The sequence below is a fragment of the Hemiscyllium ocellatum genome, chromosome 10 (genome assembly GCF_020745735.1).
Source record: "Hemiscyllium ocellatum isolate sHemOce1 chromosome 10, sHemOce1.pat.X.cur, whole genome shotgun sequence".
Taxonomy (NCBI): Eukaryota; Metazoa; Chordata; class Chondrichthyes; order Orectolobiformes; family Hemiscylliidae; genus Hemiscyllium; species Hemiscyllium ocellatum.
The window spans coordinates 16762666-16785905 of NC_083410.1; the positions used below are offsets into that span (position 1 = coordinate 16762666).

At 39.4% G+C, this 23240-nt stretch overlaps 1 protein-coding gene across 1 annotated transcript in view; it reads right to left on the minus strand.

The window, feature by feature from the left end:
• Positions 1-16268, minus strand: part of kif28 (kinesin family member 28) — a 71400-nt gene extending 55132 nt beyond the window's left edge. Inside the window, 4 exon segments of the mRNA XM_060830709.1 lie at positions 4317-4523; positions 6925-7116; positions 14473-14552; positions 16229-16268. Coding sequence (XP_060686692.1) covers positions 4317-4523; positions 6925-7116; positions 14473-14552; positions 16229-16268 — 519 coding nt within the window.
• Between the last annotated feature and the right edge of the window lie 6972 nt (positions 16269-23240).

A 23240-nucleotide genomic window follows, 5' to 3' on the forward strand; every position in this document is an offset into this window, starting at 1 on the left:
ATCGATTTTCCTGCTCCTCGGATGCTGCCTGACCTGCTGTGCTTTTCCAGCTCCATTCTAATCTAGACTCAATGTTGTAAGTTTTTTAAAAAAAATTACATCTTGATCTTTCAAGATCCTTACTTCACAGTAACTCTTCTCTAGCTCTGGGTGTTTTCACTTTATTTTTCCTTCTGTTGTCCCTCAGGTTCAAGGATAGAATCATAGAGTCATAGAGATGTACAGCACGGAAACAGACCCTTCGGTCCAACCCGTCCATGCCGACCAAATATCCCAACCCAATCTAGTCCCACCTCCCAGCACCTGGCCCATATCCCTTCAAACCCTTCCTATTCATATACCCATCCAGATGCCTTTTAAATGTTGCAATCATACTAGCCTCCACCACTTCCTCTGGCAGCTCATTCCATACATGTACCACCCACTGCGTGAAAAAGTTGTCCTTAGGTCTCTTTTATATCTTTCCCCTTTCACCCGAACCCTATGCCCTCTAGTTCTAGACTCCCAGGGAAGAGACTTTGCCTATTTACCCAATCCATGCCCCTTATAATTTTATAAACCTCCATAAGGTCACCCCTCAGCCTCCGACGCTTCAATGAAAATAGCCCTAGCTTATTCAACCTCTCCCTACAGCTCAAATCCTCCAACCCTGGCAACACCCTTATAAATCTTTTCTGAACCCTTTCAAGTTTCACAACATCTTTGCGATAGGAAAGAGACCAGAATTGCATGCAATATTCCAAAATTCAGGAGTGGGTCTGCAGGGATTGAATAGTCCAACCCTGAAGTAGTAGACTCTGCCATGTGGGGGGAGGTAGTGTTTGATGAAGAATTAGGGTTAAGAACACTCTGGATTCTGTCTACTCTTTCTTGCTGCCTATCCCCATTACCCTACATTTCCCATAGCTGATGCACCTAGCCTAAACACCATTGGACCAAGGAGAAAACCCACACAGACACAGGGGAGAATATGCAGACAGTTACCCCAGGCTGGGATCAAACCCAGGCCTCTGGTGCTAGAAGGCAGCAGTGTTAGCCACTAAGCCACTGTGCCTCACCAGATAGAGGCTGTTGACAGAGCTGAAGGTCTTTGTGAGATTGGAGAAGGCCAAATACAGTGGCAAATCTCAGTATAGAATTTAAAATGCTTCTTGATAAAACTAAGTTAATTTTGAATATCTTATCTCACTTTGTCTCTGTTTGGAATTTCTGTATATTTATTCATTATAAGATCAATCCTGCAAGACCCTAATTTTCATTTAATTCATTAATCTGGGGGAGACTTGTTCTCTGAGACCAAAGACTGTTAGCATTTATTCAGTTAATCGAAGTGAGTTTAATGTGGGAGAACCTCTTTGCTGTTAACACACTTAGTGAATTATCCCGGACAATGTAATTGATTCTATTTACAGAATGTCTATTTTCAGGTTGAAGACTAAATTTACTTCAGTTAATTTAGGGATAGCCTCTATTTGAACATTCAGTTGTAAGTTTTGCTGCCACCAAGAAGTTACTATTGAATTAATTAACCTTAGAAAATGTGCTTTCTGCTTCCTCCTAGTCTTACTTTGGTTCTCCTGAGCCTGTTCTATCTTCATTAGCTCCGCAGTTCCTCCTTTACACTCCCAATCATTTTTTCATTATTTCATTTACTTCTTCCACTTAAACTATTATGTGTTTTACCTATTTTTAGGGTTTGGACATCACTAGCATGGCCAGCTCACATAGTCTAACCATTACGTCCAATCAGAAGGTGGGATGGGGAACTGCTTTCTTGAATTTCTAATAATGATTAATTACAATTTCAGACATGGTCACTCAACAGTCCTCAGTGGCCATGTGTGTCTACAATGACACTACATTCAGATTCTGCATTCTCTGGTCCTCCACATCAATTGTTCGACGAATTCTACTCTCCACACGTACTGATGGCCATTTTGTAGGATAGAACTTGAGTAATGTTTAAAAAAGGATATTTTGTTGAAACTTTCATTTTGCAATCATCAGACCAAGAATTACTCTGAAACCCAATGTAAGATTGTCACTCAGGCTTGCAGTGTGATGTTCTGGGAGATACATATGTTATTGTACAAACAGAAAGAACACAAACAAACACTGTGCTTGTCCCAACTCAATGAAACAGGTGACAGCCATGCTTGGGTATATTTCTCAGGGCAATGTCATGACCAATCAGACTCAATCCACCTGATTTAAATTTAAACAAAGGTTTGCCACAAACTGTCTAAGTGGTGCATTTCCCATGACAATGCTTCTACCAATCAGAATCCACTTGCCTACCAATCAGCACTCTACTCTCATACAAATAAAATGATTGTCTTCCCTTTATGGTGGTAATCCTTGAGAACTGACCTGATGAATGCAAGATGAAAAGTGTTGACAAAATCTGACTTTACTCAACAATATTTACTTAATTGATCCTGTGCCCCACCTTGGGCAAATGGATTAAAAAGGAGTCAACCAATTTGGTGTACAGTAATTTTTTTAAAAAAATGCATTTAAGAGAATATGTATCAGTCTCAAAGTTAACAACTTTCATCACTAGCTGATAACGATGCTTAGATATGTGACTAACCTCACCCTTCAACAACCTAAACACTACATGAATATAAAATAAAATCTTACCTGATCCTGCTGGGAGGAATATAGATTTCTGGAACTTCTATTTCTCTACCCAGGGGCAGCACAGTGGCTCAGTAGTTAGCACTGCTGCCTCACAACACCAGGGACACGGGTTTGATTCTACTCTCAGGTGACTGTCTGTGTGGAGTTTGCACATTCTTCCCATGTCTGTGTGAATCCTCTCTGGGAAATCTGGCTTCCTCCCACAGTCCAAAGATGTGCATATTAAATGGATTGGCCATGCTGAATTTTCCACAGTGCCCAGGGATCTGCAGGGCTAGCTGGATTAGCTATGGAAAATGCAGGGGTATGGGGTTGGTCTTGGTGGGATGCTGTTCAGAGGGTTGGTGAGGACTTGATGAGTCAAATGGCCTGTTTCCACACTGTAGGGATTCTATGAATATGTGGAACTACTTGTGCCATTTTTCTATAATCGCCTTTTCTCCTAGAATTCTAACCTGATTTTATTGGTCATTTTTTTAATCTAATCACTATTTTTTGGTCAATAGCCTATAATGGGGATTGATAGATATGTGACTTAATCTGGAAAGAGTCATCATAAGAAGATAAGAAATAGGAGCAGGCGTACAGCCTTCAGATCCTTGTGCCTGTTCTAACATTCAATGCAATCACAGCTGACCAAATAGTGGCCTTAACACCACTTTCCTGCCCAGTGCCTTTAACTCATGACTCCCTTGTCAATCAAAACTTGTTTAATTCAGTTTTGAATATTTTCAATGATCCAACCTCCTCTATTCTTAAGGAAAGAGAAATACAAAGACTAATAACCCTCTGAGAGAAGAAATTCCTCATCATCTACGTTCATTGTCAGAAACCAGGACCTCTTAGTTAAACTGGTTAGATTCCCTAATGAGAGTAAACATCTCTCAGTATTGACTTGTCACCCCTCTTATGTTTTAATAGGACCACATCTCAGTTTTCTAAACTCCATTGAGTATGGGACATAGTCTGAAAATTAGGGTCAAATCATTGAGGAGAGATGTTAGAAAGAATGTCTCCGCATAAAGGATGGAGAGATTTGAAATTGACTTCCAGAAACGGCAGTAGATGCTGCAGCAGTTATAGATTATAAATCTGAGATAGGTGATTAGTTTTGTTAAGCAGATGTATAAAGGGATATGGATGAAAGATAGGCTTTTGGATTTAGGCCACAGATCAGCAATGATTTATTGAATGGTTGAACAGGCTCGAGGGGCTGAATGGCCTTCTCCAGTTCCTTTGAGAATTGGCCCAATCCCTGCTTGGCCTTCCCACATCAGACAAACACTTCCATTCTAAGGCTGGTTGAAATGAATAGTGGTTAGCTCTCTACTTCCAACTGGGATTTTTCTGCCATTCTTTTGAAATGGTTAATGGTTAATGAAGTGGGTAAAGCCAATTTCTAAAGTGTATGAGCAATACTTAATCATCTTTATTAGTGTGCAATATTTGAATAAGTATTTTTGAGATGTTCTAGGCTACAGTTTATGCTTATGCTTAATCAGTTTTGATCCACACTCCCTCACCCATTACTAGTACCTCCTCCCAGTCTACACATCACCTACTCATCACTTCAAAGGTATTACTTTTCACCAAGTACACATTAATCCCATTTCACAGTAAATACCAATGTCCAGTACCGACCTTCAAACAGCTTCTTAATAGCTAATCCTTACCTGGTACTGTTTATCAGGTTCTTGATTTTGATGAATTATTTTGAACAACCCATCGCATGTCAATGGGATTATCCCTCTATCTGGACCATAACCAATCATAGAGTAGCTCTTTCCTGAGCCTGTCTGACCATAGGCTAGTAGAGTGGCGTTGTATCCCTTCCATGCATTATTCAACATTTCTTGGCCAAGATCATCAAATACTCTTTTCTAAGAAAACAAATTTTAAACAAAGTTCAATGTTTTTCGTTTCTTTCCATTTCATTCATCAGGACAGTTGCAAAAATGCCAAATCTGAAACTGAACAACACTTTACTGCATGAGAATCAGGGTTGATTGGTTGGCAACTAGACTCTGATTCTCTGATGATGGCAAAGTGGTTAGCACTGCTGCCTCACAGTGCCAGGGCCTTGGGTTTGATTCCAGCCTTGGGCAAATTTGCATGTTCTCCCCATGTCTGTATGGGTGCTCCCACAGTCCAAATATGTGCAGGTTAGGTGGATTGGCCTTGAGAAATGTAGGACTACAGGGATGGGGTTGGGATTGGGGTGTTCTTTGGAGAGTCAGTGTGGACACAATGGGCCAAATGCCTCCTTCTGCACTGTAGGGATTCTATGATTGATTGCATCAGAAGTCATATGACACCAGGTTATAGTCAAACAGGTTTATTTGAAATCACAAGCTTTTGGAGAGCTACTACCTCATTCAAATGAAGTCACCACTTGACGAAGGAGCAGAGCTCAGAAAGCTTGTGATTTCAAATAAACCTGTTGGAGTATAACCTGGTTTCATGTGATTTCTGACTTTGTCCACCCCAGTGCAACACTGGCACCTCCACATTATGACTCATTGAGTCATTGCCATGAAGAATGCATCCAAACTTTACCCAAATTTTTTTGTTTAATTGTAAAGGTACTTTGTTTAACACCTGTTGGCCAACATCATCAAATGGTCATCTCAAAGAAAACACATTTTAAACAAAATTCAGCAATTTTTTAAATCCTTAAGTATCCTGTGATATAATCTCTGGGATTTATACATGTCATTTTTAATGTTATTTGTTGTAAGAGTTTGGGTTGTTGTTTTTTGGGTCAGTAATATTTTTTTGTATCTCAGAAGCTAATAATAACTTGTAAACTTTTCTGTAGTCGTGGTGCTTTTTTTAATGAATAGCTTTTAGGTCTGACCTTAATGTGAATGTGTTTTGTGCGACATTAACTTTCTTCTGGTGCATTCTCCATGGAAGTGCCTCAGAGTCCAGTTACTAACCAATCAGCATTCTGTTGTTGTTGCAGTATAAATTCTTATTCCCTTTGAGATCCGGCATTCTTGCATCTTTCCTGATGAGTACAAGATTAAAATAAAGCTTCAATAGCATGTCCCTTTTCTTCAATAATATTTAAGTTTTGAAATGTTTAGTCTAGTAGTCAAGTCGACGAAATCTGTTCTTACAAAATCTAGCCCTTTTAAGCGTTGATATCATTCTGGTGAATCTGCGTTGTACCCATTCCAAGACCAGTATCTTTTTCCAGGGGGTCTGCTGCTCAGAATTGAATGCAGGTTTCCAGACAGGGTCAGATCAGAGCTGTATACAGCTGTAAACTAATTTCCACCCCATTATATTCCAAATGTCTTGAGATGAAAATCAATTTGTTTTTTAAATTACTTTTGTAAATGTCCAAAACATTTCAGTCATTCTGTGCTTGAATCTGTAAGCTTCTCTGCTCATCTTTAATTCCCAGCCCATGGCTGTTTAGAAAATGCTCTTGATGTATGAAAGATCAAATATAAATTTGAATGATATTTTAAACAAATGCAAAGTTCAAAGTCTAGCTTTTTGGCATTCCACATAATCTGAACCATTCTCCTACAGAGACCCCAGCACATACCTTATTCAGTCTGATGTTTAAAAATTCTCTTGGTGGTGGTACGTTGACTGGGAACAGTACAGGAAAGAGGAGAGGAGTATAATTTGAAAGAGAGATATGTACCCCTACAAAAATTAAATGTCAGGTAACAAAGCTAATGTCTGTACATAATTAAAGGGTCAGCTCTTCATACAGTGGCTGTAAGTTTGGGATTTACAGATTCCCAGGAGAAAACCTCACTTTATTAGATTATACTTCATATTTCAGTTATATTTATGTGTCCTTTTCTAATAGTGAAAATAAAAGAAAAGAAAAATAGCCAGTTCAGTTCAGCACATTAATTTGAAAAGATGTAATTTAACAGATAATGGGTACAGCAGCAAGTCATGGACTGCAGTAGTTCAAGAAGTAATCTTATTACCATTTTCTCCTGTGGAACTAGGGATGGGCAATAAATGCTGGCCTAACCAGGAATATCCACATCCCATGAAAAAAAATGAAAAAAATCTTCTACAGGTTAATCCATTCTCGAAACTATTGTGATAAAATGTCACAAAGGATGTGAAAGGAAATATTGTCACTTGAAATGAATGTTCCTGGTGTTCCTTATACATGAGCTGCAGAATGGCTCCTGAAGCCATGCAAAACTCCTACAATATGGAACCGAAGAGTCTGCCCACATCCTGCACTCTTAATAAAGTCAATATTGTCTTCTCTAAAGCTCCTTCCAGATGTCATTTTACCTGGTCTGCATATTTGCTCGCAGGTCCATCTGGAATAAGAATTCCTTCCTTGTTTTTGATAAATCCATTGTGTGACCAGTAGGACAGGTCAAATAAAAAGGTTTTTGTGTTGTTCCGATTTCTTGGATGACAAACTGTGATACTGTTTAAAACCATGGAAATAATGCAACAGCTTCCCGCATCTTTCTCCATCTGTTGAGACATGTGAGGGTGACACATTGTTAAAGGAAAGGGCAGTCAGGTAGAAACTAATATAGAAATATTTACAACAATGAATGAGGAATATCCTGGATTACTTCAGGTTAAGGAAACTACAGATTATTCTCTGACGGATTATACCTTTTAATGTCACCAGTGTAGACCCTCATGTGCCATTACACTAAATGTCGGCTATGACTATTGACAAGAGTTGTGGTAATGGAGAACAACATGGAAGATGCTAAACACAAGAGCCTAAAACACATGGTGGGAAAATAAAGCATATTAACATAAGAATACGTGTATGCTCACTGCATTAGTAGACGTTTACAGCATGGAAAAAGCCCCTTCAGTGCAACTTGTCCATGCCACCCAGTTTTCACAATTAGTCCATTCCCATTTGTCTCTGTTTGGTCCATATCTCCCCATGCTTTTCCCATCCGTGTATATGTCCAATGTTTTTTGAATGACAAAATTGTACTTGTCTCCACTACTACCTCTTTCAGTTCGTTCCAGATACTCATCACCCTCTACATAAAAAAATTACCCCTCTGCACCACTTTGTATCTTTCCCATCTCACCTTAAACTTCTGCCCTCTAGTTTTAGGCTCTCTCACCATGGTGAAACGTTGTTGGCTATCTACCTTATCTATGCCTCTCAGATTTTATAGACCTCTATAAGGTCATCCCTCAGTCTCCTATGTTCCAGTAAAAAAAGTCCCAGCCGATCCAACCTCTCATTATAGCTCAAATCTTCCAATCCAGTAGCATCCCTGCCCCTAATTTACAACTGTCCCCTCATTTTAGCCTCTCCAAAAAAGGGAAACATCCTTTCAGCATCCACCCATCAAGTCCTCTCAGGGTCTTGGATGTTTCAGTAAGATCACTGCTTTTCCAATGTGTACAGGCCTAGCTTATTGAACCTTTCATTAAAAGATATCCCTTTTCCCATCCCAAGTATCAAATAAATAAACCTTCTAAATAACTGCTTTTAATGTATTTACACCCCTTCTTAAATAAAGAGCCTAAAACTGTACAGTGCTTCAGATAACGCCACAACAATGCTTGATACAACAGCAGCAAAACATCCATACTTTTATTTTCTATTTCCCTTGCAATAAAAAAGAACATTCCATTTGCCTTCTTAGTCACTTTTTGCATCAGCCGACTAACTTTTGTAAATCATGCACAAGGGGGCCCAGATCCCCGTGTACGTCAGAATACCTGTCCACCAGAATATTCTTCTTGCTAACATAGATAAGTTCACATTATAGTCCAGCTGGCAAATTGTTGCCCACTCATTTAACCTATCTATATTCTTTTGTAGACTCCTTATATTTTATTCACTATTTACATTCCTACCTATCTTTGCACTTATGAGCAAATTTAGACACCATACCTTTAGTCCCTTCTTTCAATAAATTTTTATAGATAGTTAACAATTGAGAGTTTAACATTCATCCCTTTTGGACATTGTTCGTCAAATCCTACAGGAATAATTTACATTTACAGTAAATTTTATTGCAACAAATGGAAACAATTTGTCTTTATGTACTCCTTTCAGGTGTACATAAAGACATGTACGACTCAGGTTAACCCAAGGTTTTTCATAGCCAAGGAAACATGGGAAACATAGTGGCCAATTTTCACAGAGCAAGATTCCAAAGACAGAAACATGACAAATGATTGCCAATCTGTTTCTTAAAAAAAATATGTAAAATGTTGTGGAAACAGTTAACTTTCTGAGTCTAGTGATTCTTCTTCAGAACTGAAGGGGGCTGGGAAACGATGTTGGTGTTGTTGGCAAAATGGAAGGAGGTTGAGTGAAACAAATTGTAAGGGTGTCGAGAATCGAAGACAAAGGACAGCTAATGATAGTAAATTTTTTTCATCTAACCTATTTTTCTAATCAGCCTGTTCAGAGATGTGATTACACACCTTTAGAGAAGGTGGGACTTGAACCTGAGTCTTTCAGTCCAGATAGAGATACTACCACTATGCCACAAGAGGGCCCCAAAACCCACTGTGATTTGAATGCAGGACACCCCAGTTTACCAGGTAGTCGCTTTAAACCAACTAAGCCACTGCACTGCTAGCTAATTATAGTAAAGGAGATGTATACATGCAAAATAGGTGTTATTGATGAGTAGAAAATAGGTCAAGTTTGCTGAGAGCAATTCTACACTATCAAAGTGTGGAGGTGTCAGTGTTGGACTAGGGTGGGCAAAGTTAGAAGTTATATGGCATCAAGATACAGTACAGCAGGTTTATTTGAAATCACAAGCTTTCGGAGCAGTGTTCCTTCATCAGGTGAAGTGGTGGGTGCCTGTGCACTTCCTGCCACTTCACTTGAAGGAGAAGCAGTGTTCCGAAAGCGTATAACTTCTGACATTGATACTATCGAGGCACAGAGGGGGGATGGGAGATTGATTGATATGATGTTGATTAATTGAGAAATATTAGCAGGACACTAGGGAAGAACACCTTTGCTGTTGTTCTTTGAAGTATTGGCATGGAATCTTTTTACCCGAGAGGGCATTTGGTTTAATGCTCTATCTGAAATACTGACAAAAGAGTTAATGGCATTAAATCAGCTAGTCAATTGGAACTAAATAGCAATCATTTGTAGTTCTTTCTCTGCGTTTCTCAGTTGTCAATTGTCACCCCATGAAGATGACTTTACCTTATTATCCTCTGTTCATTGACGATAGGGAAAGGTTAGTAGAAATGGCTGATGGAGCCATTGTAGGTTTAAAGCTCATATCAGGTTGAGCTGATGGTCATTAATGAAACATTAGTTTCCAACAGATACTTTTACAATTATAATTTAATAATGAATTCTCGTACTGAGTGTTGACTTGGGATCAGTGCTTAGAAATGAAGTAACTTTCAAAAAGGCAACATTGCTGCTTACTAACTGGATTTGTTGTTGACAAAAATAAGCAGAGTTGCTTTTCAAATATATGCATCCTCTTGGGGATCATGGAACAGCAAATAATCTATCAGTAAAAACACTAGCCCCCAGTAAGGTGTATGATTTATTTCTATTTTAATATAATTTATTTTGAATTATGAATAGTGGCACATGAATTTTGTACGTCTGATGGGATTTAACAAATAACTTTTAATATTTCTGTAGCCACGTTGATTGCTTTTAAAAAGGCATGAGAGAGAAACATCTTCAAAAATAGCACGGTTTTAATTACTTTGGGAGAGTTTATGAATGACAAAGTAAACAATGCACAGCATTGGATTTTCAAATAGAAGATTCTGGATTTTTGGAGGCATTTAAGAAGAGGTAATTAGATTCTCATGACAGGGAACTGAAGCCACAGCTAAATTATTTTTTATGCGGGATGGAGATGGATATTCTCTCCGGTGTTTGAGTACTATAATGGAATTCTGTTGGGATCAATGGAATTGTATTTTTACCATGTGTTTCAAATGGTTAAATTATTGTTATATGTAAATAATTTGGTTGATTCTATTTCATCTTCATTTCTTCTTCATAATAAACCTCTGTTTTATTGTTAAACTGAAACCTGCAGTATTTTGTGCTTGTGTTTCAGTGAAAGACCACATTGTTAAAACCAAATAAACAAAATATAATCTATCAAGTCAGGTTTTAGTCTGGCATATGACTTGTCCAGCAATAGCACCAACTGGAATAATAACACTGCTTATAAGCAACAAAGACTTCAGCTACATGTCATCCTGAAAACCCTGTTTTTGCTGGATGGATGTGGACTATGCTTTGAAACTATTTTCTTGGGTTCTGCTCTTGGGTTGGACCATGATGCTCTGCTTCTTTTGAATGCAACTGGGTCAAAGGTAATTTTGAAGGTCCCTGAGAGGTATCCTGTTGGAGCTCTTGATGTCAAATTCACTGTGATGAAGCAATCTGGCATTGGTACTGGAAAAATTCATATATGTATGTGTATATGTGTAGAACAGGGGATGAAAACTTGTGTACTCAATGCACTGGAAGTACTTTCTATATAGATGATGTATTGGCCATTTCTAATGCACCACTTTGTTAGGAAAGACTGAAGATACTTCAAAAAATTGATCTTCCTTTTGCCATCTGCAGTAACAACTTCTTGTTGGTAAGAAGGCTATTGTTTCATTTCTCATGATTATATTGGTGTCCTTGCCATGTAAGAAATATATTTATTAATCAAACAGAGCACTCGGTTGATGATAACCAAAACATTGAAGGGTGAAGGACGTATCCCCTCAAAAAGGATGACATGTTTGATCACTAATCATTATTGCCACTAGAGCTTAGAGTGTATTCTATTAACCTGTTCAGATCAAAAATAATTTTTTTAAGAGGTTTAGACTATATCGTGTGGAGTCAGTGTACTTTTCTGCATGTTGCTGAGTGCCAGGAAATTCTTATGACTGTACATAGAGAAGCCTGGGAGAAAGTGAGGGCTGCCGATGCTGGAGAGTCAGAGTCAAAAGGTGTGGCGCTGGAAAAGCACAGAAGGTCAGCCAGCATCTGAGGAGGAGGAGAGATAACATTTCAGGCATAAGCCCTTCAACAGGAATGTGGGGTTGGAGGGGGCAAGGTGGCTAAGAGATAAATAGGAGGGTGGGGTGAGGCTGAGGGGAAGATAGCTGGGTAGGCGATAGGTGGCTGTAGGTGCAGGGTAATTGTGGTAGGTCGGAGTGGAGGGTGGAGCAGATAGATGGGAAAGAAGATGGATGGGTAGGACAGGCCAAGAGGGTGGTGCCGAATTGGAGGGTTGGATCTGGGATAAGCTGGGGGAGGATGAGGGGAGATTTGGAAACTAATGAAGTCAATGTTGATGCCGTACAGTTGAAGGTCCCAAAGCAGAAGATGAGGTGTTCATCCTCCAGTCGTTGAGTAGCTTGGATTTGGCAGTGGAGGAGGCCCAGGACTAACACGTCCTTGTGGAGTGGAAGGGGAGTTGAAGGGATTGGGTAATGGGGTGATGGAATTGTTTGATGTGTGCGTCCCAGAGATATTCCCTGAAACTCTCTGTTGGCATTCTGTCTCCCCAATGTAGAGGAGAATACATTGAGAGCAACGGACACAGTGGATGAGGTGGGTGGATGTGCAGGAAAATCTCTGCTGGATGTGAAAGGCCTTGGAAGGAGGTGAGGGAGGGAGGTGTGGGCACAGGTTTTTGTTGACTGCCTGGTGTTGTTTACACATCGTTGTCAGATCTGCTTGGTCATGTGAATTCCACCAATGGCAAGTGCCCTCTAATATCCTTGCAGGCTTCACCAGTTTTGTGACACAGACACAGCTCATGGTTGTGAATACCTTTCATGCCTTTTGCTCTCCAATTCGGTTGTTTGATGGCACAGCACATTGGATCATCATCAACTTCATGAAGCAGGTGACTGAGCAGGTGACTGTCTTGGCCAAGAATTGAGCTTTGTGAAGAGTGACTGCTGAGCAAGATTTGTTGTTGACCCCTGTATTACAAGTAATTGGCCACAAGAGGACTATTGCTGACTATGGAGCTACTGGATTACACCTGAAGACAATTCATGCAACTAAAATTCTCATTGCCTCAGCAGCCAAAGTCATAAACAATAGTATTTTAGATGCTCATCCATGCAGCAAGCTCTTTTAACAATAAGAGCAAAACCAATTGGAGTTGAAGGTAATCAGATAAGTCGTGATCTCACTGAATGTAGAGCAAACTTGATAGACTCAATGGGCTACATATGCTCCTACATCTTAAGATCCTATGGTCTTATTAGGTATTACATCAATGTACAACCAAATTAACATGGACAGTTACATGATGCAACATAACCTCGGTCTACTCGAATCAGTGGACAGGTCATATAGGATCTGCACAGGGTTCACATTTACACAAAACACTTGGGCTAAATAGATATTTTGATGGCTAAAACCTCTGGTCATTTATGGTCAAAAGAGTCTCTGAGCTAGCAACTGATGTTCTCAATAAGTTTGTTCAAAACATACTTGATATTTGGAAAGCATTTCACTAAGTTGGTGCCTGATCTCGTGGACTGTTGTAAACTGCATACAATTCAGTAATAATAGCGTGCTGTGTGCGGCTTAAGTGAAAATCTTAAATAATCCAATCAGCTGCACACAGCATAATCTAACTAACAGCAGGATGACATGTGTGGAGAGGGATGGAGTATGACGACATCATTGGCATAGCCTCAAGTCTAAGACTATGAACAGTCCGTTGTCGGAGATGCTGATACTCCTGATGTTTCAACACGCACAGTGCACTAGAAAAAGATTCTTAGATGAAGCAAAAAAAACACCCTGTAGACTTGCACACATCAAAAATTCTAAGGTCACTTTTTTGGAGGCTATTGCAAATTGGAATAATCGATAAAGACTTATTAGCTTTAATCTTGTGGAATGTGTGTAGGATGCTTCATAGGATAGCTTAGAACAGTGTGTGTCATTGAACTATACAAGTGTAGACATCACCACAACCAAGTCCCATCTTGTCACGCCTAAGATCTACATACCTGGCCTTTTCATTAGAGGTAACAGTCAGGGTGAGACATTAACTCAATCAAAACCTATATACACTTTCACATGGTTAAAATTGACCTCAGTATCACCTTTCCCTGATTTAACATCCATACATATTATATATATATTTCCAGTAGTTAACACATTAGATCAATGAATACATTACTGATTTAGTTAAGGGTTACAGGACAAGACAATTAGTTCAATTATTTTAAAGGACAAATAATTTAAATAATGCAGTGCCTTTAATTAGACCAATGTTTGAACTACCATGCATAGGCTTCATCAGGGTAAAACAGAAAATTGTGTTTCATGTTGTTTATTTCAATACAGTTCAACCCAATAAACTGATTTCATCAGACCATGTGTTATAGTGTTTATGTTTACCAATTTAGCACTTATTGAGCTCCCAGTAAAACATCCAAAAGCTCTTTGCATGAATGTCATCGCTTCAGGTGACATTACCTCTTACACTGGCACAGTGACCAAAAGCTTAGCAGAGTTGGTAGATTTCAAGGAATGCCTTAAAGAAGAGCAGGTGGGTAAGAGAGACAGAGGGAATTCAGGAGGGAATTCCAGAACACGGGGCTGAGGCTGCTAAAAGGCAGAGAGATTAAATACAAGATGAATGAGAAAACTGGAGGAGTGCAGGGATCTTCATGAATATTGGGGCTGGAGGTTAAAGAGATTGAAGGCATTGAAAACACACCGACTTTAATCTATACTGGAAAGTACCTACACCAATAAAATGCACAATAACAAAGAAGTCAGATGTAATTGCCGTCGATGTGTTCATCAATGACTTTTCTGTTCATCACATGAAATATTTAATAGTTCCCACTCACCTGGTTAAAGGGCCGAACACGGACTGCCACTTGCACACTGTCGGCACTCAGCATTTTTTGTCTTTCCTTCATTTCCCCAGCTGGGGAAAGCAAAATTTGATAAATTAATAATTGTATGAGCTGCAGCCTAGCTGTCTTGTTTAGTCTGATGTTTATTTCAGCACCAAATATAGACTGTCAATTTTTAACTTGAATGCTTTCATCTGCTTCTCTGCTTACATTACTTTCTCCTCTGTGAGCTCTGTGGACAAGAAAGAATCGTGTCTGTTAGGCTAGTTGAAGCAAGTGCAGCAACTGTATTGAGGGGTAGAGGTGTGGTTAGGGAGTTAAGAGTTACCTGAACACCTATTGCTTAACTAACCCACAGAAGTATCCCTGGAGGTATTAAATATTCTGATAACCCACCCCATCTCCATTGGGCACACTGTCAGATGACGTGTGTCTGAGTAGGATGTGGTGGGGAGAAGAAAATATATAAGTTGAACATTTTGATCGTTTGAGTCATCTGACTGAAATTAACAAAGCACCTTGAAATAGATAAAGTAAATAATGTAAAAGCTAACTTGAAACCAATCTTCCAGTGTGGGAAAGGATAGATGGCTTCTCTGGTGACTGTATAGTCATATTGGATTTCCAAGCTAGTCTAAAGCCAACTCATACATTTGAGAAGTGCAAATGAGAAGTAATCATCATTCCCAATTAGTCTCACTGCCTTTAGAGGCAGTGTTACTCTTAAACTGGACAAACACAGGGCAACATTTTAAAGCATGAATAACAGTAGACCATACATTTTAGTAGGATTTTTATTTATATTTGGAACACTATAAATGCAGTGGAACCCTGATAGAGTATGAGAATAGACTAGTACCTAACATAAACAGGAACTCAAAGACTTCTGAGTAAAGTAACAAAAGGTTCATAAAAAGGATTGGCACGAATTGGACAGATGTTACCTATGTAGGCAGGGAATATGCCTCAGTTACTAAATTAGCACATTGCATTTGTCCTTACCAAGGTTTCTGTCAAATTTTCTCTTCCAAATTGATGGACTAAAAATTGATAAATAAGAATTAATGGCAGAGAGTGATGGAGACAGAAACAGTCAATGATTTTTGAAAAAGAAATTGAGGGAATTTGAAGAGTTTAAACTTGCAAATCAGGGGGGTGGGACTGACTGGATTGCTCTGCAGAGAGCCAATGTGGACTCAATGGACTCCATTTGTGAGCCATTTATCACTCTCTGACCCAATGATTAAGTGGATGCTGTAATTAAGGCTGATAAATCACCGGGATTGGGATAAGGTGTATCATTGAATAGATAAAAGAAAGAATGAAAGTAGCTGATGGGTTGGCCATAATCTTCTGATCCTTCTTAAACGCAGGCTTACAATCATTTACAACCCTCTCACAAGGCACAAAGTTAGGAATATGATGGAAAACTCACCACATGTCTAGATGAATGCAGATCTAACAGTCCAATAGTCTAACAGCATCTGTGATAATGCAGGCTGCTTAATTGGCATGTCATTCAACAACTTAAAACAGGCACTCTGTTTTGAAGACTTGTAATGTTTTATTATTAAATTCTAAGTGGTGGTGGGGGGAGGGGGGAAATGGGTTTTAGTTTATCAATTCTGTGAAGTTGAAGTAGAAAGACCTTTTTGGAACTTAGTTACGTCATACAGCATGGAAGCAGACACTTTGGTCCAACTAGTCTATGCCAATCATGTTCCCAAACTAAACTTGTCCCACTTACCTGTGCTTAGCCCATTTCTCTCCAAACCTTTCCTGTTCATGTACTTATCTGAATTTCTTTTACATGTTGTAACTGTACCTGCATCCACTACTTCCTCTGGCAATTCACTCCACGCACGAATCACTGTCTGTGTAAAAAATGTTGCCTCTCATGTTCTTTTTAAAACAGTCTCATCTCACCTTAAAACCCCTTGGTTTTAACTGCCCCGGCCTAAGCAAATGTTTGAGAGTGCTCTGATTGGTGTGTTCATAGCTGTACCAAACTGTCAGAAGACTACACTGTTAAAGTGGCAACAGTCCGTGCCTATAAACCTGTACCTGAAACTTCTCCACAAAAATTCAGGACAATAAGGAAGAAATCTACTCAGGGATTTATATAATTCGCATGAAAATTGGAAATGCTGTTGTTTCAACCGCTGAAGTTCCAAAAGGCAAAGAAAGAGAATGTGAGGGAATTGTGATTTAGGAAGCATTCTGAAACGTTGTCTGGAAATCCCTAATAACAATTAGATGAGCAATGGATTTTCAAAAACTGGCAAATTTGGGCAGTTCTGGCATATAGTCATGATATCCCACATAGACAACGTGATACGAAATGGTCAAATGAGAACCCTCAAGGAAATTGGACGAACAGACAGTGTAGGGGATAGGAAAGGTAATAGTTTTGGGGAACTAAACAGAAGGGTGCCAAGATAATAAAGGAGAAAAGGTTAGGTCATAAAAGTGATATAAAGAAAATAAAACATAATCATTGTAATAAGACCATGCATACAAAGGGTAATGGAAATTAAATAGGAGACCTATTTAGGAACTCTAGTAGGAACAGTCAATAAATCCTAAGAAAAGGTGTATCAGGATTGGAAATAAACATTAATATTGTAGCAGGAATGTGAGTAGATCCTGTTGTAATCTGAGGTAACCTTCTTCACTGTCCACTACACCTCCAATTTTGGTGTCATCTGCAAACTTACTAACTGTACCTCTTATGCTCGCATCCAAATCATTTATGTAAATGACAAAAAGTAGAGGACCTAGCACCGATCCTTGTAGCACTCCACTGGTCAAGGCCTCCAGTCTGAAAAGCAACCCTCCACCACCACCCTCTGACTTCTACTTTTGAGCCAGTTCTGTATCCAAATGGCTAGTTCTCCCTGTATTCCCTGAGATCTAACCTTGCTAACCAGTCTCCCATGGGAAGCTTTGTCGAATGCCTTACTGTGGTCCATACAGATCACATCTACTGCTCTGCCCTCATCAATCCTCTTTGTTAGTTCTTCAAACCACTCAATCAAGTTTGCGAGACATGTTGACTATCCCTAATCAGTCCTCGCCTTTCCAAATACATGCACATCCTGTCCGTCAGGATTTCCTCCAACAACTTGCCCACCACCGACGTCAGGCTCACTAGTCTATAGTTCCCTGGCTTGTCCTTACCATCCTTCTGAAACAGTGGCAACACATTAGCCAACCTCCAATCTTCTGGCACCTCACCTGTGACTATCGATGATACAAATATCGCAACAAGAGGCCCAGCAATCACTTCTCTAGCTTCCCACAGAGTTCTGGTGAATATCTGATCAGGTCCTGGGGATTTATCTAACTTTATGCTTTTCAAGATATCCAGCACTTTGTCCTCTGTAATCTGGACATTTTGCAAGGTGTCACCATCTATTCCCTTACATTCTAAATCTTCCATACCCTTTTCCACAATAAATACTGTTGCAAAGTACTCATTTCTGTCTTCCCCATTTTCTGCGGCTCCACACAAAGGCCGCCTTGCTGATCTTTGAGGGGTCCTATTCTCTCCCTAGTTTTCCTTTTGTCCTTAATGTATTTGTAAAAAATTTTTGGATTCTCCTTAGTTCTATTTGCCAAAACTACCTAATGTTCCCTTTTTGCCCTCCTGATTTCCCTCTTAAGTATACTCCTACTGCCTTTATACACTTCTAAGGATTCACTCAATCTACCCTGTCTATACCTTACATATGCTTCCTTCTTTTTCTTAACCAAACCCTCAATTTCTTTAGTAATGCAGCATTCCCTATACCTACCAGCCTTTCCTTTCATCCTAACAAGAATATACTTTTTCTGGAGTCACGTTATCTCATTCCTGAAGGTTCCTATTTTCCAGACATCCCTTTACCTGCAAACATCTGGCCCCAACCAGCTTTTGAAAGTTCTTGCCTGATACTGTCAAAATTAGCCTTTCTCCAATTTAGAACTTCAACTTTTAGATCTGGTGTATCCTTTTCTATTACTATTTTAAAACTAATAGAATTATGGTCGCTGGTCCCAAAGTGCTCCCCCACTGACACTTCAGTCACCTTCCCTGCCTTATCTCCCAAGAGTAGGTCAAGTTTTGCATCTTCTCTAGTAGATACATCCACATACTGAATCAGAAACTTTTCTTGTACACTTAACAAATTCCTCTCCATCTAAACCCTTAACACTATGGCAGTCCCGGGCTGTGTTTGGAAAGTTAAAATCCCCTACCATAACCACCCTATAATTCTTACAGATAGCAGAGATCTCCTTACAAATTTGTTTCTCAATTTCCCTCTGATTATTAGGGGGGTCTATAATACAATCCTAATAAGGTGATCATCCCTTTCTTATTTCTCAGTTTCACCCAAATAACTTCCCTGGATGTATTTCCAGGAATATCCTCCCTCAGCACAACTGTAATGCTATCCCTTATCAAAAATGTCACTCCCTCTCCTCTTTTGCCTCCCTTTCTATCCTTCCCATCGCATTTGTATCCTGGAACATTAAGCTGCCAGTCCTGCCCATCCCTGAGCCATGTTTCTGTAATTGCTATGATATCCCAGTCCCATGTGCTTAACCATGCCCTGAGTACATCTGCCTTTCCCGTTAGACCCCTTGCATTGCAGTTTAATTGATTAGTCCTACCTTATCCCTGACTGCCATGACTGTTTGACTTACTTCTGTTCTCAACTGTACCCGTCTCAGATTGACCTCTTTCCTCACTATCTCCCTGGGTCCCACCCCCCCCGCCCCCCCCCTCACCTTACTAGTTTTAATCCTCCCGAGCAGTTCTAGCAAATCTCCCTGCCAGTATATTAGTCCCCTTCCAATTAAGGTGCAATCCATCCTTCTTGTACAGGTCACTTCTACCCAAAAAAGAGATTCCAATGATCCAAAACTGTGAATCCTTCTCTCATACACCAGCTCCTCAGCCATGCATTCATCTGCTCTATCCCCCTATTCCAGAATTACTCTTAGCACTGGGAGTAATCCAGATATTACTACCCTTGAGGACCTCCTTTGTAAATTCCTGCCTAAGTCCCTGTAATCTCCCTTCAGAATCTCAATCTTTTCCCTTCCTATGTTGTTAGTTCCAATGTGGACAACGACCTCTTGTTGGCCCCTCTCCCCCTTGAGAACATCCTACACCTTCTCCGAGACATTCTTGATCCTGGCACCAGGGAAGCAACACACCATTCTGCTTTTTCGCTGCTGGCCACAGAAATGTCTGTCTGTACCTCGGACTAGAGAATCCCCAAACACAATTGATCTCTTGGAACCCAATGTACCCCTCATTGCATTAGAGCCAGTCTCAATACCAGAAACTTGGCTGTTCGTGCTACATTCCCCTGAGAATCCCCCACCCCCTACATTTTCCAAACAGCATACTTGTTTGAAATGGGTATTGCCACAGAACACAGCTGCACTAGGTGCCTACCTGCCTTACCCTTCCTGGAGTTAACCCATCTATGTGACTGTATCTGAGACTTGCCCCCCTTCCTATAACTGCCATCCATCACATACTGTTGCTGTTGCAAATTCCTCATTGCTTCTAACTGTTTTTCCAAACGATCCATTCGATCTGATAAGATTTGCAACCAACTGCATTTATTGCAGATATAATCCGCAGTAACTCTTAAACTCTCTTTAAACTCCCACATCTGACAAGAAGCACATATCACTCTGCTCAAGGCCATTTTTGCTCCTTTACAATTTACAGTCCCAGAAAATAACACCATTTTATTCCTCTACAAAACACTGCCTCAGGTCAGATTAATAATTACGGCTTATATTTTAAGTTTAATCAAGAGACATATCTAAAAGAACATATAATCAAGAAAGAACCCACTCTACTCACTACTGCAGACTTTCTATAGGCCACTTAAAACAATTAACTTATCTGATTCTGTGCTGTGAACCTCACCCAAATAGTTCCTCCAAGATCAGTTGTGAATTTCACTGTTTGTTAATTTTCCCAGATGCACTCCAATGTCAGCGATACATGAATTCAAACAGCAAAGGCAGTAACAGTGCAGGTTCACTCTGGTGTCAGTTTCTTTCTCTTTCTCTCTCCTGCACTGACCTCATCATGTAAACTGCTTGGAAGGCCCTTTTGTTTTAAACAGCCTGAATGGGTGTGGCCAGCTCTCACGAAATAAGATTTCTAGGTTTTGGTTTTTTAATAGCATCAGAAGCTTTTGGTATCCCAACAGAGTTGGAAGCTTCATTGAATATCTCCTGGCTGCTCTTCTCTCTAAATTTTCTTGATGCTTTTTCCTCCCGGATGAGAGAACTGCATGTAAGAATCTGTGTCTGAATTTTCCTTTTTTGCCAGGGGCTGTGGTTATGGGATGTTATTATATTGGAACAGTTAGTTAGCAATAGTTACTGTATCTATTATTCTGTTAAGTTTTCCAATAGAGTCAAGTTATTCTAAATGTCTCTTTCTTTTGTTGTATTTTAACTATAGTGTTTGAATAAATTGTGATTTGCTTAATGTCAAGTAGTTTGACCATTCACATTGCACCTGAAACAACATTTTACATTTGCCTTTAAAATAAGAAGAATTTAGGGCCTAGGCTATTTTCTTAAAATATTTTGAGGGGGTCTGGTCTGGTTGTATAACTTTAGTGCTGAAGAAAATCAATTTACTGGAGATTCTGAATATTTTAATTCAAAGGGAAAAATGTTTCTTTACTCTTCTAATGAAAATGGCCATCAAATGAACTGCAACTCCAACAACACTCATGAAGCTTGACACCATCCAGGATAAAGCAGCTCGCTTGATTGGCTCTGCATCCACAAGCACTCCCTCCATGACCAACATTCAGGAACAGCACTAGAGAAGATGCACTGGAGAAATTCACCAAAGATCATCAGACAGCACCTTCCAAACTCACAACCACTTCCATAAAGAAGCATGAGGGCAACAGATATATGGGAATACCACCACCTTCAAGTTCTCCTCCAAGCCACTCACCATCCTGACTTGGAAACATATTGGCGTTCCATCACTGTCACTGGGTCAAAATCTTGGAATTCTCTCCCTTAAAGCATTGTGGATCAACTCACACCAGGTGGACTGCAGCAGTTCAAGAAGGCAGCTCACCACCACTTTCTCAAGGGCAACTGGGGACTGGCAATGGTCCATCTGGTGTTTCAACAAAATTTTCTAAGACAGTGTCTTGGGTGAAAATTACAAAGAAAAATGGTAGTAGAGATGTTTGTCCAATTTATTCTACAAGATATGGATTACCCAAAGAAATATAGATAAATCAAGGTTCAAATTTCATGCCAAAATATTCAAATAAGTAATGAATCATTTCAGAATAAAAGAATTTATATCTTTATCGAAACATCCATAACCTCACTGAGCATTTAAAGGTTGGCTTCAAGTTTTACAGACCAGAATTACAACCTATTCTTGGGAATGTTCTAATAATTAGGATAGAGATATTTCCTTGTTATTGTGTCATCATTAGGGTTGCTCCTAATGAGATCATTTGAACTGATAGAGTCATAGAGATGTACAGCATGGAAACAGACCCTTCTGTCCAACCCGTTCACGCCAACCAGATGTCCCAACCCAATCTAGTCCCACCTGCCAGCACCTGGCTCATATCCCTCCAAACCCTACCTATTCATATGGTATGAGCGAGAGGATTCCTTAAATATTAAGTAACAAGAAAGATTGATTCTGACATTATCTGTCATGATCCTGAGAGAAAAAAAATCGAAGTGTGAGAGTTGGCCCAAACTATTTGAAGATTGTTCAATAATTAAAGCTGCACCAGAGCTTGAAACGTTGTCACTAGAGACAATATATCAGTACATTATCTATCTCTGGTGAATCAATAAAAGTACGATTTGCTGGAATTTATCAGAATGAAACTTAGTAATGCAGTGTGTGCTCCAGACAGGAGAAAAAAAAATTAGTGATGAGTTGTATTATGTTGAAATGACATTATGTAAGAGGATAGTCAGGAGAGAAAAAAATATTTATAGTGCTTAAAGAATTAAGGAATGAAATTAAAATATCAGAACAATTCAAGTGTGAATCAGAAATTGAAAATTCTGAAGTTGAACCCTCAGTATCAGATTGGTTGATATGAACATACTTGAAAGGTTAGATGGAATATCATGCTGTCTCTCAGAACAGTATTGGGGTGACATACAAAAGTTATTACAATGACTCAAAGTAATTTGTGTAAATAGTCCAGGAGAAACATCTTGGCTAGCTGAGTTAATATTAATGTAAGGATTGCATCACCAATGAAACAGCCATCTTACAGACTCAACTCAGAAATGTTAGCTCAGTGAGGGAAGAGATCAAGTTCATGATGAAGAACTACATTACTGAATCAAGTCAAAGTGTCTGGAGCTCATCTATTTGATGTTGCTGAAATCAGGACAATATATAACATCAGAACAATGTATAGCCTGCCACAAAATCAATGTGGTAACAAAAGTGTATTCGTATCAATTCCTTGATGGAAGTTAAGACTGCAAGATTAGCAGAGGAAATAGTTGATTGTGAGCTAGTTCATAAATCAAAGTTTGACCTTCAACACTAATTTCAATCTGTGAGGGATAGAAATTGAAGAAAAGGTGAATTCTCAGATGGTAAGGGAAAAGGGGATCGCATTGAAGATAGCAAAGATAGTTTACCACAGGTTAAAAAGGAAACCCATGAGAGAAGTAAAAAAAGCTCATGTGTTTTCATTGGAAGAAGTAGTCCACGTGAAATC